Source organism: Varanus komodoensis, unplaced genomic scaffold (genome assembly GCF_004798865.1).
Source record: "Varanus komodoensis strain SLA01 unplaced genomic scaffold, ASM479886v1 scaffold2, whole genome shotgun sequence".
In the NCBI taxonomy this organism is placed as follows: domain Eukaryota; kingdom Metazoa; phylum Chordata; class Lepidosauria; order Squamata; family Varanidae; genus Varanus; species Varanus komodoensis.
Window position 1 is genome coordinate 58798568 of NW_025335568.1, and position 14638 is coordinate 58813205.

The 14638-nt window shown below is 45.3% G+C and overlaps 1 protein-coding gene across 3 annotated transcripts in view; it reads right to left on the minus strand.

The window, feature by feature from the left end:
- LOC123022490 (phosphofurin acidic cluster sorting protein 1-like) overlaps positions 1-14638 on the minus strand; it is a 155703-nt gene that overhangs the window by 28316 nt on the left and 112749 nt on the right. For all 3 annotated transcript variants that reach the window (XM_044428192.1, XM_044428193.1, XM_044428194.1), the window contains 6 exons: positions 5355-5444; positions 4824-4949; positions 4298-4460; positions 3592-3683; positions 2579-2659; positions 697-756 (listed from right to left, as the gene is read on the minus strand). In XM_044428192.1, the coding sequence (XP_044284127.1) occupies positions 697-756; positions 2579-2659; positions 3592-3683; positions 4298-4460; positions 4824-4949; positions 5355-5444 (612 nt within the window). The remainder of the gene's footprint in view (positions 1-696; positions 757-2578; positions 2660-3591; positions 3684-4297; positions 4461-4823; positions 4950-5354; positions 5445-14638) is intronic.

Sequence of the window (14638 nt, forward strand, 5' to 3'; positions counted from 1 at the left end):
TGAGTGTGGGTTGTTCGTGAACCTTGGGTTGTTGCAGAATCATGGGTTGGCATGCTGTATGAACCCAGCTACCTAATAAAACTTGATTAATCACAAACAACCCACTGTCTACAACCCAGCAACAAACCATCAGTGCTCTTTGTGGGTTGTTTGTGATGGTTTGTTCAAGTGGTTGTAGTCGTGCATTACAACAACTCCCTATCATTGGTTTATCTTATGTGTGTATAAGCTGCTTATCTTAGCTGTGAATAATGAAAGTAGTTTCACACCAATTGCTGCTGGCTTCCATTTCCCATTGGCCCCAGCCAACATGGCCGATCTTCAGAAATGATGGCAGCTGTAGTATAACACCATCTGATGGGCCAGAGGTTTTCCTCAGCCCTGACCTATTGTGACTGGTTGAAGAGTACACCCCACGTATTCAAAGCAGTGGTCTGCCCACTGGGCTACAACCCCGTCTAACACAGAATATAACACACAGATCTCTTTTACTAGTTTCAAGAACATTTGCTGTATCCCGTGCCAACCCTGTGAGAATGACAACACCTGGAAGTTCACAGCATCCCCCAGCTGGTCACAGAGAGCCAGCCGGTTGTCCCAGATACATTGCATGGATTGTTTCTGCACAAAGGGATGTGGTGGGCAGAGAGGAAACACTCGTTCACAACAGACAGGGACAGGCTCCTACGTTCTTACCTCATCTGACACTTTAAACCTCTTCAGCAAGGCAACGAATTTCTGCTTGAAGTTCGGTTGCTAAAATGAAAAGGAGGTGGAGGAGTGGGGAAAGAAACATTCAGTGATCACGGCAGAGATGTCAGCGTTGCCATAGCCATGAACACACCCTGCAAGAGTCTGGGGCCCAGGACCTTTGGAAAACCCATGGAAAAGCCAAAGCACCCTTCAGCAGTTCAGCTCCCGATTTGGGAGGAGGTGGTCTTGCCCTGAGGGCTGACTCAGCACCCACTGATCCTTGGGCCTCCTTGTGACAAAGACGTGGCTGGCCCCGGCCCACCCAAGCTCACATCTGCTGCTTAGCTCCCAGCTGGAACAGCCTCTTGGGCAGCCCACTTAAAGAGCACAAGCCCTCAGGCCACCAGCTTACCAGCTGCAGTGGGGGTGGGTCTGGACAAGGGGGAAAGACAGCAGCCACGGCGGGCATAAGGACCCTGACAAATGCCCCAGTATTCCTGGGGTCAGTGCTGCGTCCGCTCCTCAGCTGCAGACCTCTTCACCCATTGTTCACAACAACCTACACAGAAGCTTCTAATGCCATTTATGTCAAAACACATCCCAAGGTTCTTACGTGGAAGCCCCCCCCCCCCCGCCCCCAATTGTCCTGTGCTGCCTGTCCATACTAGGTTTTCTCTGGCTAGTCGGAGGAAGGATGACGAGGGCAGAAGATGCAACCACTTGATAAATAGGGCAGATCAGTAGCAGCACTCTGGTTGCTGAACAGAACGCAGAGATGCTATTTGTCCAGAGGATTCACAGTCCACATGGCCAGAGTACAGATGTGTGTGTGTGTGCGCGCGCGCGCGTGTGCGCAAATGCATGTGTATATCAAGACCCGTTATTATTTATTTACAATATTTTTACCATGTCCTTAACAAATGTCTCAGGATGGCTACCCCCTCAGCTGCGACAACATGGCCAATCTCCTAGCAAGCCATCCTTATAGTCACAGCTAACAGCAGCATGTCCATGGGGCAGCTGATTGTGCCTGTTCCTCTGAGGCAGCCCTGCCCCTAACCAGACTCGTGGGGGCAACTTTGTAGGTAGCGGGGGAACAGCGAGCAGGAAACCGAGGGAACCAAAGCATGGCTGAAGCACTTGGCAGCAGGAGGGCCCACACTCGGAGGACTGAGCTGTCTATTTTCACTGGACAGCAAGGGTCATCTTCTAGCAACCCTCCCTGTGCTTCCATCTGAAACTCTTCTTAGCCCTAGCCATCATAACCAATGCTGAGGGATCATGGGAACTGTGGGCCACAACATCTGGAGGCTCCTGTTTCTGGTACACCTGTGTGGAACATAGTGACGTAGCACATTTGCTTACTGTGCACATTTATCTTGCCTCTTGGGAGAGAGGCTAAAGAGGCCATTCTAGGCCTTCCCTTGGCTACTGTGAGGAGGGTACATCAGGGCCATGTGGCAAGAACACCAAGGGGCTCGCCTGCTAGGCAGCCCCACCAGAGACGAAGCTCTATTTCCTAGGGTCCCACCTGCTGCAGAAAGCAGGACACACAATGACCTGGCTCATACAGTCGCTGCATATTAAACAAGATGAAGGCAGTCTGCTTCCCTAGACATACCTTGTTGTGCCGTCTGAACCCAGGCAGCATGCCTTGCTGGAGGGAGAAGCAACCCCAAATGGGCCACGAACTGTTGTCCAGGAAGTTATGCCACCTGGCATCAGATGACACAAGCCATGCCAAGGTGGGGGACTGGGCAAATGGCTCCCAGCACACGTGCGTTTGACCCCTGTGGCTGTGCAAAAGAATCCGCTCTGCTGGGTACATAAGAAGCTCAGTCCCCAGCAACCTCCCCTTTGGAAAGACAAGGAATGGTGCCTTTACTCTGGTCATTGATGTAGTCCTGATAATTTTCCGCCTGGCTTTCTTCGGCTTCCTCACTTCATCCTCTTCATCATATAAATCCTGAACAGCGAAGAGATGGCAGCACATGATCAGAAGACACCAGCATCCTTGGCCAGAGGGTTCCTTATTCATTCTAAAGGTTCTGAGAGCTTATCTGAGGGTTCTCGGTGAAACGATCCATAATGGCGAACAAGAGGCAGGGCAGCCTGGGCATTTGAGTTTGTCCATGCAGGGAAGACAGCCCACTCCTCCAGGGGCAGGCAAATCCCAATTCCCCCTGGCCCAGACCCTTGCTGCTATCTCCAGTCTAAGGCTGGAAACTGCAGTGGAGAAGCAGGGTGGCCGAGGCGCCTTTCTTCAGGCTAGGAGCAGACACAGTTTTGTGCCTCCTTCCAGTGTGGCAAAAAAGGAGGGAGTGATGTCAGGGAGATCCAGGCCACAGTGGGCATCAAGCTGGCCCTCTAACACGAAACAGTTCTACAACTCCAAATTTAGTGACTAAAAATGAGCAGCAGCTAATAAGTCCCGCTCCTGCCCCTAAAGTGGGTTGCTGATGAAGAATGCTCGGAAGGAAAGCCTTGAATTTTTGGGTGAAAGTGCTTGTGAACTCAGTTCTGCTACTGATCACAAACGCCTGCACTGCGCATGTGTTCTGCCTGCCTAAGCCATTCTTTTGCACCTGCTCCAGTTAGCTAGTCCCAGCATTTGGGTAAATGATGAAGTTGTTCCTATAGGCCCAAAGTCTTCCATCCCTCCCTATCTCGGGATGAGATACAAAGGTAGAAGTGGCTGGTGACTCGTGCCAGTGGGGCAATATATCCCCTCCAGGTTTCAAGGCAATATCCACAGTGCTGAGCCATTTTGGGGATAAGGGATCAGCACCATGAACAGCTCTTAACATTCAGACTAAAGCCTGGAGAGGTCACATCACCCAATGATGTTGGAGGTACCAGCCTCCATTGCAAAGGGAGAGAGAGGAGATAGGCAGGTACCTGGCCTTGCACTGCATCGTCACTCGCTTCTTGCTCAGAGGAGAAGCTATCGTCCTCTTCTTCTGAGTAGTTATCAATATCTGGAGAGCGATCTGGAATGAGAAGTGGCAGAGACCTTGACCAAACTGCCCTGTACCAGTAAGAGCAGGGAAGGGTAAAGGAGGAGGGGAATGCACGGAAGTACTTCAGTTGGGCAGCAAGCTTTGACACGGAGTCCTAGATGCTTGTTGTTGACAGCTAAGAGCTGTGGCAAGGATTCCGGGCAAGAAGGAGGCATAAGCAGCATCACAGGAGCAGAGGTCATGTTAGGTAACAAACTCTGGATTGACTGGGGAGAGGGAGAAGAAAACTACTGCAGGGCAAACAGTCACTGTGGAAAAAGTGACAGGGACCTGATCAAAGGGTTTTATAGGCCTTTTTATGGGTTTTAAAACAGAAAGGAAAGAGAACTTCAATTCAGCCCTGCCAGACAGAGTTTTAGAAGCACTTTCACAAATTTGACTCCTGGCACTACCAACCAGAAGCTCTTGTGTGCTGCTCCATCTTTTTATCCTAAACTGATTTTCCACAATTCAAAAAAGACAGATGACCTGAAGGAGTGGCAGACAGAGACACTCAGTCCTTCTGGAAGATTCCACGAATGTGGCAGTGCAATGGTGTGCCAAGACGTCACCTGGAAGTACCCTCAGCCAAAGACAATGATTACCAGAAGCTTTGATCTTGGGACCAGAGGGAACGTTTCCATCTTCATGGTCGATGGGTTGGCTTGAGAGTGAGTAGATGCTGATTTCGGCCACCCGGATGCTCACATCCTTGCTGTTGCTGTGCAAGCCCAGCAGCTGACCTCCATCTGTTGGGTGCTGCATGACCTGGGCAAGGGAGAGACGAACCTTAGTACTGGCTGCCTCTGGAGCAGAGGAACACCAGAAGCTGCCTCCTATTGAACAGAGCCGTGGTCCATGCAGCCCAGGATGGTCGCCGCTGAAGGGCAGCAGCAGCAGCAGCAGCCCTCCTGCGTTTCAGGTGGGATCCTCTCCCAGCCCTGCCTGGGGACTGAAACGGTGATATTCCACATGCAAAGCAGATGCCCCACCACTGAGCCATCAGTGCCTTCCCATGCAACACTTCTGGGAAGGTATCCTGGTGCCAGAACAAGACCCCACACAAGCACCTCCACATCCTCATTCAACTCTAATGTGCCCACATTACACTCCACCTTGCTATTTCCTTACCTCAGCCATGTTAATGATGCCCACTGCCAGAGTCTTGTAGCCCAAAATAGTGCGGTTCTTGTACCTCTTTCTGCGTTGGAGCATGATTTGAAGTTTGTTACCATCTCTTTTCAGGAAATGTGGGTACTAGAGAAGAACAAAGAGAAGGATCCCAATATTACCCTATTTCTGAGATACCCAGAGAACCTGAGAAGAAAGAAGCTTGACTTTTCAAATGCAGCTTGTGTGTTGTTCTTCTTGCTTCTCCTCAACATCAGGACAAGCTGTTTGCTCATACCAACTCCTCATGCACCGCGGATTTGAAATACTCTTTACGCTACAATTCTCACTAAGTATAGTTAGGGCTTAGAAACATGCCGTCAGAATACCCATCTTATCCTACTTGTAGAAAGCAAAAACTTTTAATAGAATTGTAGGTAATTCCTAGAGCCGTTATTCCTAAATGTGTTGTCTAGTCTGAAAATTGAAGATACAGGAAAGGATATTAACCACCCTGCTAAGGGAAGAATCTTTGCCTTCTGGCCAAACTACCTGCAATGAAAACGTCAGTTCCAGGTCAGTCTCCATCAAGCCTCCAGGGGGTAAAACGTATTCATTGGATCTCAGGACTCTCTTTGAACCCTGTAACAAAAACCAGGAATTGGTTGTAAGAGTCAAACCATCACATCATAACTCCAGCTGACTGAGCTTCGGTCATCACAAGCAGCCAAACGAAGGAACAGCAGCAACTTCCTAATAAATTGATGTCTGAGGGTAAACCCACAGGGTAAAGTCCATCCTAGATAACTAAAAGATTTCCAGAGACATCAAAACTGAAAGAAAGAGGATGCAAGAAAGGATGGAAAATATAACACTGAAAGGCAACTGAAAGGTAGCTTCTGTATAGTCTGAATCTGCCTAATCTTGGAAGCTAAGCAGGGTTAGACCTGGATGAAATCTGGATGGGTGACCTAAAATGTTATGAACTACCCAGGGAGCTTTGGCTACAGGTGGTATAGAAATGTAATGCAAAAACTATAACAAAACAGTAACAACTGGGTAGAAGCGTGATTTCTCTGAGGGTGCTTTTGAATTTCTGCAATCGCCCTGCCTGACCTGTGGAATTTTATGAGGTGCCCAGATGACAGAATTTTCAGCTTGTCACCACGACTTCCTCCAACTTCTTGCCCCCCATCCCACCTTCCCACCCTCAAGACTCAGTTAAAGAAGAAAAGATGGGATAGCTTACACAGCATCTTTTGACTGGCAGTGCTAGGAGCCTGCCATCTGGAAGCAGCTCTAATGCATAACCACAGGAAGCAAAATTCACAATAATGTGTTCTCAAGGGGAAGGAAGGAAGGAAACTACAGGAGGTCTGCATTTTTACTATGAAACTTCTAGTTTACATTCATATCATATTGTTTAACAGTTCATAAATGTATACAAAAGCCAACAATGCAAAAGCATGTTTTCTACACACACACACACACACACACACACACCAGCAAGACTTAATTTGAGCCAAAGACATGAGTCAGCTTGGTTCAGTTGCCCACCTTGTATTAGACCAGGGAATAACCACAACATGCTCACACACAATCCTTGCTTGGCCTATTGAATTTTAAACATGACAAGGCAAAAAGATGGCTCACAGATTCCCTTGTAAGCAATGTTAAGAATAGAAGATATTCCAAAATAGATAATATGCATCGATTAGTCCTGTATCTGTGCCTGTGCATCATGAATTGGGAAACCCTCACTACTCTAGTTAGATCAACTTTGTTATGGCACCTGAAGGCTCAAGAGGTTGTACATTAAAGTACACATTACCTGGATGAATGCCTGCATCCTTGCCCCCAGAAGTTAGCCATACCCAACTGAACACTCCGTGTGTGTGCGAGCACGTGTGCGCATGCATGCAATATTTCACAGGACTGGGATAATTACGAAGGATGAATGCCTGAGCAAACTTTAATAAAAATATAGGCTTTACTGACATTTGCAATTACCTGGGGTCTAAAAGTATCAACAACCACCTGGGTATCTAAGAGAAAATTGTGAAGTAAACATCCAAAGGGCTTTTGGAAGCAATTGAAACACAAGATCTTGGGAGGTGCAGCATTAGAATGAAAATGACCCCAACAGAATAATTGCTGGTATCCCACATAAATCTATAGTTTGCCTTGAATTTAAAAAAATGACAGAACACTGCTTGCTGCTACCTATAGTCCCAGCTAAAATCACTTCCCTGTTTAGCTCAATAATTGGTAGCCCATTTTAGACAATGACCCTTCCTTCCTTGGGGCTGCTTACAGGGCGTCTTTTAGCATAAGGCAAGCTACTCTGGCTCGCTTGTGACACAGGCCAGCTAATAGAGAGACACATACAGGCAGCAGGTCCAGCCACAAACCCAAATGGCAGCTTGGTCTCTGTAGCTTATTTTAGCTGCCCTTTTCTGCCCTTTTCCAGCTTTACAATATCCTTTTCAGGTACAGTGACCAGAACACTGTGTTTTACATGTAGTTATATAACAGATAAAGGCAGTATGAGAAAGGAAGGTTAACTTTTGATTCCTCTCCTGATTATTCCTTAACACTGAATTTGTTTTATTCCCCCAGCAGCTATACACTCAGTCCAGATGTCCCCCACAACCCAAAAATCTTTTTTTTTTTTTTTTTGGCCAATCACTGCTAATTCAGATCTCATCATCACGTATGTGAAGTTGGGATTTTTTTGCCCTCCCTGCTTTTCCTCACAGCATGTTTGTCAGGCGGGAGAGGGCCTAAAAATAGCAAGGCCATGTTGCTTTGCTAATCGCTACCTGAAAGCCCCCAGCAGGCAATGCCTAGTCAAAACACAGCTCATGTCTCTAGTAGGGAGATGACTCGTTGCTTGGAAACTGAGGGGCAAGCTGATGGTTTTTGGAAAGGGGAAGAAGAAATAGATTGAAAACTGAGAGAGGGCTGGGGGCTGGGCATCCTTCTGGGAAAAACAGGGCCTGCTTGCTTTCTGAGAAAGCTATTTGTCCCTTATGGTTTATGTCAGTGGGGTTGAAATAGAGAGCAAAGGGCATCAGGGCTACAGTGTGATCCATGGTTTCCTTTTTATTTATTATTTATTGATACTATTTATTATTATTTGCATATTCTGATACAATAAAAGTATAAGCAATTATGTGATAAAGCAACACCAAAAACGTACAATAAAAGGTGCAAACCTATGCACAATCACACAGAAAAAAATCCAATGGTTCCTAGTGTTCCCCAGCCAGCCCCTGCAAACTGTAGGCATTTTTTCTGAATAAACATTTACAGAATTGCATCCTAAGTGAAGGAAAAAAAGACTCACAAATGTAACTCCATAAAGATGGTTCGTTCTGACTAAAGATCCAGCTTCCCCCTCTGTGTTTTGGGCTACTGATAAATCTCCATTCAGATAAGGTCCTAATTCACAGTCCTGTCCAGATACATCCCACTGTCCCAGTGCTCTCTGTTAAATGCAGATTGGTAGTGATTAGGGTTTTCTGGAAATTTTAATTGGAATAAATTTCTATGTAAGCTAATTAGCATAGGAAATTAGCATAGGAAAACAGTCAGTTTGTAGTGGAAATTTTCTGATGCCCTAAAGAGTGGCTGAATTCACCAAATTTATTTTGCTTGTGTTTAGTAAACAAAACAAAAAGTATCCCATGTTAATTTTTCTTCCAATACACATATTTGATCTGAAATATTAGAAGAAAAAAATGAAAGTATACTGAAAGTGATTTCAATGTTACATTACATATGCATTTTATTGCACTACTTCTAATTTTTTAATAATAGCAAGCACATTATTTACATTTAAGAAAAAAGGAACTTAAAGTGCTGGTGCAGCAATAGAGTTTAGATTTCAAAGAACAGTGCATGAGACACACTTTACCACATGAATAGCATTTGACTCTCCTCTACTGAGGTTGCTGGAGTATCTTCAGTTTTGGTGACACTACCTACTCATCATATTTCACACTGGGACATATATGTATTTCACTGACATATGTGTAAACTCTCAATTGCCTGGAAAATATTCACACTGCCAAGCTCGGGTAGCACCATTTGCAATCGGGATCTATTGCTGTAATCTTTTCCAGCATATTTGCCACCAAACCCTGTAGCACATCATCAAAAGGCAGAAAAGTGCAACTGTTGTGTTCAGAGGTAAAAGTGGAGTTTAACTAGCTGTGCAAACAGGAAACTTGTGCCTGTTCATCCCTTGGAATATACCACCACCAGTCAAATGAAACACAAGATGGCTTTTTGCATTGCTTGCAGAAGGAAGGTACAATATAAGCCTAATGCACCAGCACGGGGCTCCTTTAAGGGTATTTACAAGGATGCAACTAAGTGTTACCTGCCTGAATATGAAGGTGCAGACAAGGAAGTTTGGCAAAAAGAAATTGCCTGAATATGGTTTGGGCAATTTGCTTTAATGTATTCTCCCTTATGTAATTTGTGTTAAATGCTGTCCCTGACACTGCCTGTTGGTTTATTTTATTTATTTATTTATTAAAACATTTATTAAAACATGGTTCAGCCCTTAATAAAAACATAAACATAACCACGTCCAATTTCATCCCATTTTTCCAAATGCAGTCTTAAAAAAACCCACTGGTGACTCTGACTGGTACACAATTTATGGGCTGAGTGAAAGAACAAAACATGCTCATTGGACTTACAGTGTAGAACTGAAGTCCTTTTATTTGGAGTTGCTACAATGTTGGAGAACTAGGAGGAATTTCAATTCCAGAGGCTGTTCTTCAGAATAACTTGTTCTGCTGTGCAGTCTCGAAGGCTTTGTGGCAGAGCTTTCTCCAAACTGTGCTGTATATAACCCCTGGTAGGCAGCCCAGTATACTCCAGATGTTTTGAACAATGACTTCTGTAATCCCTGGCCACTGGTCATGATGCCTGGATCTGATGGGCACTCTAGCCCAAAACATCTGGAGGATGTCAGGTTGTCTATCCTTGGCTTAGATACTTCTTTGCTCGCCAAGCCACTGTCCAGAAACTGTCATTTTATTTATTTATGCACTCTATTGAACCACAGAGGGATCCTCCATGCTGCAGAGGAGTTCCTTTTATTGTTAGCAAGACGCTAAGGGAAGAGAAACCATCAGACCAAATTATCTACCCACTTCTCCCTATTAAGCCACATGGTATTAGCTTGACTCGGGGGGGAAATATTGCACAGATCTCTTTAATAAAGAGGTTCTGTTTCTAGCAGGATTACCTTCAGCTCGACTCAACTTGGGAGGGAATGGGAAAAGGATTAATATATGCAGGGCTTTGGTTTGGTTTCAGCAGCTCTCACACATGCTCGTCAGGACTCCAAGACATTATGCTGGTAATGCCCTTTTAATTGGTTTTTGAAAGAATATTAAATCCAGCGGGTGTTATCAAAGAGGGTCCCTGAAAGGCACAGACGCCTTCGGAAGTCATCGCATGTGAGAAAGAAGAATCTTTGCAAGCCGCCACAATTGTTAGGGGTTGGATGACTATGTGCACAACCTGTGTGCATGCAGAGTCTGGCTTCCATGTGCTGCTAGTTCTTGATTTTTTTAAATAAACATTTTATTCACATCAACAGGAAACCAAGTAAGCAACCAACCCCAGTTCCTACACAACAAACAAAAATCCCACGGTAGGAGTTATAATGCAACACATCTGGAAGACACCAGGTTGGGTTCAGGCAAACAAGCAAGGAAGCATTTTCATGTACAGCAGAAATCATTACCCAAGGTACAGCTTTGGCAGTAGAAGGAAAAATGAATAACTGTTGATAAAATACATACAGCTACTATGTAAATACATAAGGCAAAGAGAGACCTTTCAAAATGACAAATAAACCATGGAGGAGAGAACCCAGAGCATGGGAATTCTAGAGTTTTGCCTGCCACCCAAGAGTGAAGGCAGGCAACCCTTTGTTTTAAAGTTATAAAACACTTTGGCCCTAAATTAATGCACTGGTTTAAAGAGCTGAAAAGGATAATCTTTAACTCAAGAGTTCTGGGCAGCCATCCAGATTTGCTCCATGCTTCATGTCAAGCAGATGTCATCTCCTTCTTAACACCTCTCCAGACGTGTTTTGCAAATGTCTCTTGCTTGACTCAAAAGCAGAATGGTCTTTGGGCTGCCCTTTCAATCAGAGCTAATCTACATGTATAGAAAAATGGTACAGCCTTCCTCAGACTTGGTCGCTTTGACATGAAAAAACAGAAAAGCGCATAGTTGAATTTGCACCCTTTCAAAGGCCCAAAAAGCCAGCAGGAATGGCAATCATGTGGGATTCCTTGGCAGGACTCACAACCACTATCACCAGGCTGCAACCCTTGCCACTGTTACTGGTTGTGGATGGTAGCTACCACTGCAGCTCTTCCTGCTGCTCTTATGGTGGCTGGCTGGATGCCCCTTTCCCACCCACGGCAGCAGCTGCTACACAGTGCGGGACGGAGGGAGGGCTGGTACGTCTGAAGCTCTGCATCGTTAAGTGAGCAATGCTGGCAGCATTAAAATAGCACCTTCACAAGTTCAGCTATGGCCCTGGATTTCAGTTCAGCATCACTGACATGGGTGGGCAGGTGGCCCACCTATCATCTAGTAAGCCGGAGAGTGGGCACCAGCATCAGGGGTAACCCTGGAGATGCACATTGTGAGCAGTTTGTTAGCCCAGGGGACCCCAAAACCAGGCATTGGGCCTGTTCCCTGAACATATAAAAATAGTGTGCCAGAAAAGTTTTTTACATGGAGGAGCATCCATACATGCAACTACACCAGAATTCTGCAGTTATAAAGTCCCAGGAGGCTGAGTCACATGCCTTTTCTGAACAATTAGAAAATCCCATATGACACAGAAAGGTAAGCTGCCTTATACTGACCCAGGCACATGACTTGCCCGGCTCAATGCCTACAAGAGGCAGAGTGCAAGCCAGCTGGCATTTTGAATTTGCAGAGCTGAGTAAAAGTTGTGTGAACTTGCCCACCGAGGGTTATTTGACTCCTAACAATGCTCACAGAATCCTTGGTTTGTTGTAGGGCTCTGCAAGAGTTGCTTAACCCTCAAGTAAACACCGGCATCCAAGTTTACACAACGTGGCAACCTCCACTTAGGCTTGTATGCAAGTTGGAGTGTCACTAGAACACGCCATCACTCATTATGGGTTAAATAACCCATGGCAAGGCAGTCATGTTGTGCAAACTGGCCCACTGAGTTGGGCCACTGGTCCATCTGACATTGCCTGGCCAGAGTTTCTGAAGGATTCAGGCAGGGTTCTTTCCTAAACCCTATCTGGAGATCTTTGGGGTTGAATGTGGGACAATCAGCATGTAAAGTGTATGTTCCACCACTCAGCAAGAGGTCCTTCTGGACTGGGTGTACCACAAACTTCCCATTGATGACAATATTTGTTACTTTAAGGAATAATTTTTATCTTCTAGCTTGAAAAAAGGCTTTAGGGAAGTTGAGTCAAATCACAAGAAAAAGGGCTACACACCGGATAAAGCATGGACAAAACAAACACACTGACAAAACACAACAGCAGCATCAGACTGCAGAATCATCCGGTTAAGAGCTTGAGATTACAGCTACATTTTACCTTGGCACCTCTAGGGAGGGAACGTGCACCAGCTGACTGTCCTTGGGCAGACACTCCACAATTTAGTGGGCCATCACTAAAAATGCCTTCTCTAGTTGCTACCTGTTCACACACAGTACCCTACTGAACACCAATCCAGTTATGGGAAGGGATATCACCTTTAAGCCTGTATCATGTCTGTGTTGTATGGACCCAGTCTGCAACTCTTCTTATGCTTGCACCTTGGAAAGTGGAGGTAATATGTGAAAGATCTCCAACCAAGGTCTTACGGACCTGGCAGGTTCACATTTGGGAGCAGGCAGTCCTTCAGATACCTTGGCCTCAAGCCATGTAAGGCTTTATAGGTCAAAACAGCACAATGAATTATACCCAGAAACAAATTAGGAGCCAGTAAGGAGCTTTTAATAATGGTGAGATCAGTTCCTTTTGGCCTCTTCCACTTAAGAACTGGGCTATTTTCTGAAAGAAATGAAATGCCAGAACCATCATTAAGAGCAGGTCCATCTATAATGCATCTGAGTAATTAAGTCTGAATGTTACCAGTGTATGGATAAGTGTCTCACTGCTTTCACTGGTGCACCATTCCAAGCTGATCAGCAGCCTGAAGTAGTGAAAGGTAATTTTGGCCACAAAGGCTGGATCTCACAGCCTCTTCAGATAATGATCTTGATCTTTATGGGGCAGTACTGCCCTGTTCAAAACAGGTTCAACCCATCCCCCCATCAAGTAAGCCAGCCATGAACAATACCACCATTTTGTCTGGACCTCAGTTTCAGTTTATTAGCTCTTGTCACACCTAATAATAAACCCAGACACCACTTCAACACTTCAGATAGGACGACAGGCCCTGTTTGGGGGGCTTTATTATGTTATTTACCATGTTTCAATACCTCCCTGTAGCCAAAGCAATCTGGGTTGTCACAAATATTAAAACTCTAAAACACAATGTGATAAAACATATCGCAAAGTCTTTAAAAGCTTTAAACAAAATGAAACCAGCAACAGGGGCAAAAATCTAAAAATACAGTACCATTTTTTTAAATGCAGGGTTTAAAGGCCTGGGAAAAGAAAAAATGTTTCATGTGGAGACCACAATATAGACGCCAAGCAAGGGAGGATGTTTCACAACCAGGGGTCCCACCACCAAACAAGGCTTTCCCTTCGTACTCACTCATCTCAATTTATTTGGTGGGGACACCCACTGAAGCCCTTATTCTTACTATTAACACTTTTACTATTTTGGTCTGGTCTGTGTTGAACAAACTCCCAGCCCTAAATAATACCCCATTCCCTCTACAGGCCAATGGCTTTTGGCTTCTCCAAACCTTCAGAAAGTTGACAACATTACCTTGTCAAAGGCAAGGCCGTGGGCAGGTCTGAAAACATGGTAATGAGGTGGACTGCTTGCCTCCAATAGATGCTCTGCATAATCCAGATGAAAGATGAGCCAGAAGGAATGAAGGAGAAATAACTGACATTCATAGCAGGGTTAATTTGGGATGGACTTGAATGAACTAAAACAGGCACAGCATGTGACCAGAGTCAAAAACAGTTGCTGGAGGGGCTGGGCAACACACACTAGAAATCTCTGGTGAGAAGTGTGCGGGGCGGAGAGGGGGAGGAAACACTGGCAAAAGAAGGGTTTATCTGCTATGACAGGGCCTGCGCAGATGTGGTTTTCACCTGGTTTCCAAATAAGAGCAACTGTATCCTGATGGAAGAAAAGGCTAGAAGGAATGTGTTCAAAAGCCTAGCTAATTAAAAAACTTGCTTAGCGTCCTCAAGCAAAGCAACATCCTGCCATTGCAGTTCTCTTCTTGCTGAAAGGGAAAGATTACAACCTGCTTCTAAAACTATTTCAAGGAGGAATGGGAGAAGATCTATGCAATTGTCAATGGCATATGACTGGTGAGGCAGGGCTTACAGGGGGTGGGCATGAGGTGTGCTCCAGATGTGGAGGCATATTTCTAACAGTACTGAGGTGCTTCCTCAAATTGTGTGTCTAACCTGCAAACCAACAGATGGCGCTATCCTTGTGGGAAGAAAAGGTATTGTGGTGAAAGCCTGGAAGCCAGGACCCTGTGCACAACACAAGGGCAACCTGCCTCTTAAATACCTGACTGATTATAGCTTTACCTGCAGAACTAATACAATACCAATACACTGCTTGATGACAAAGAAAGACCACATTGTAAAAAAGAGGGCACT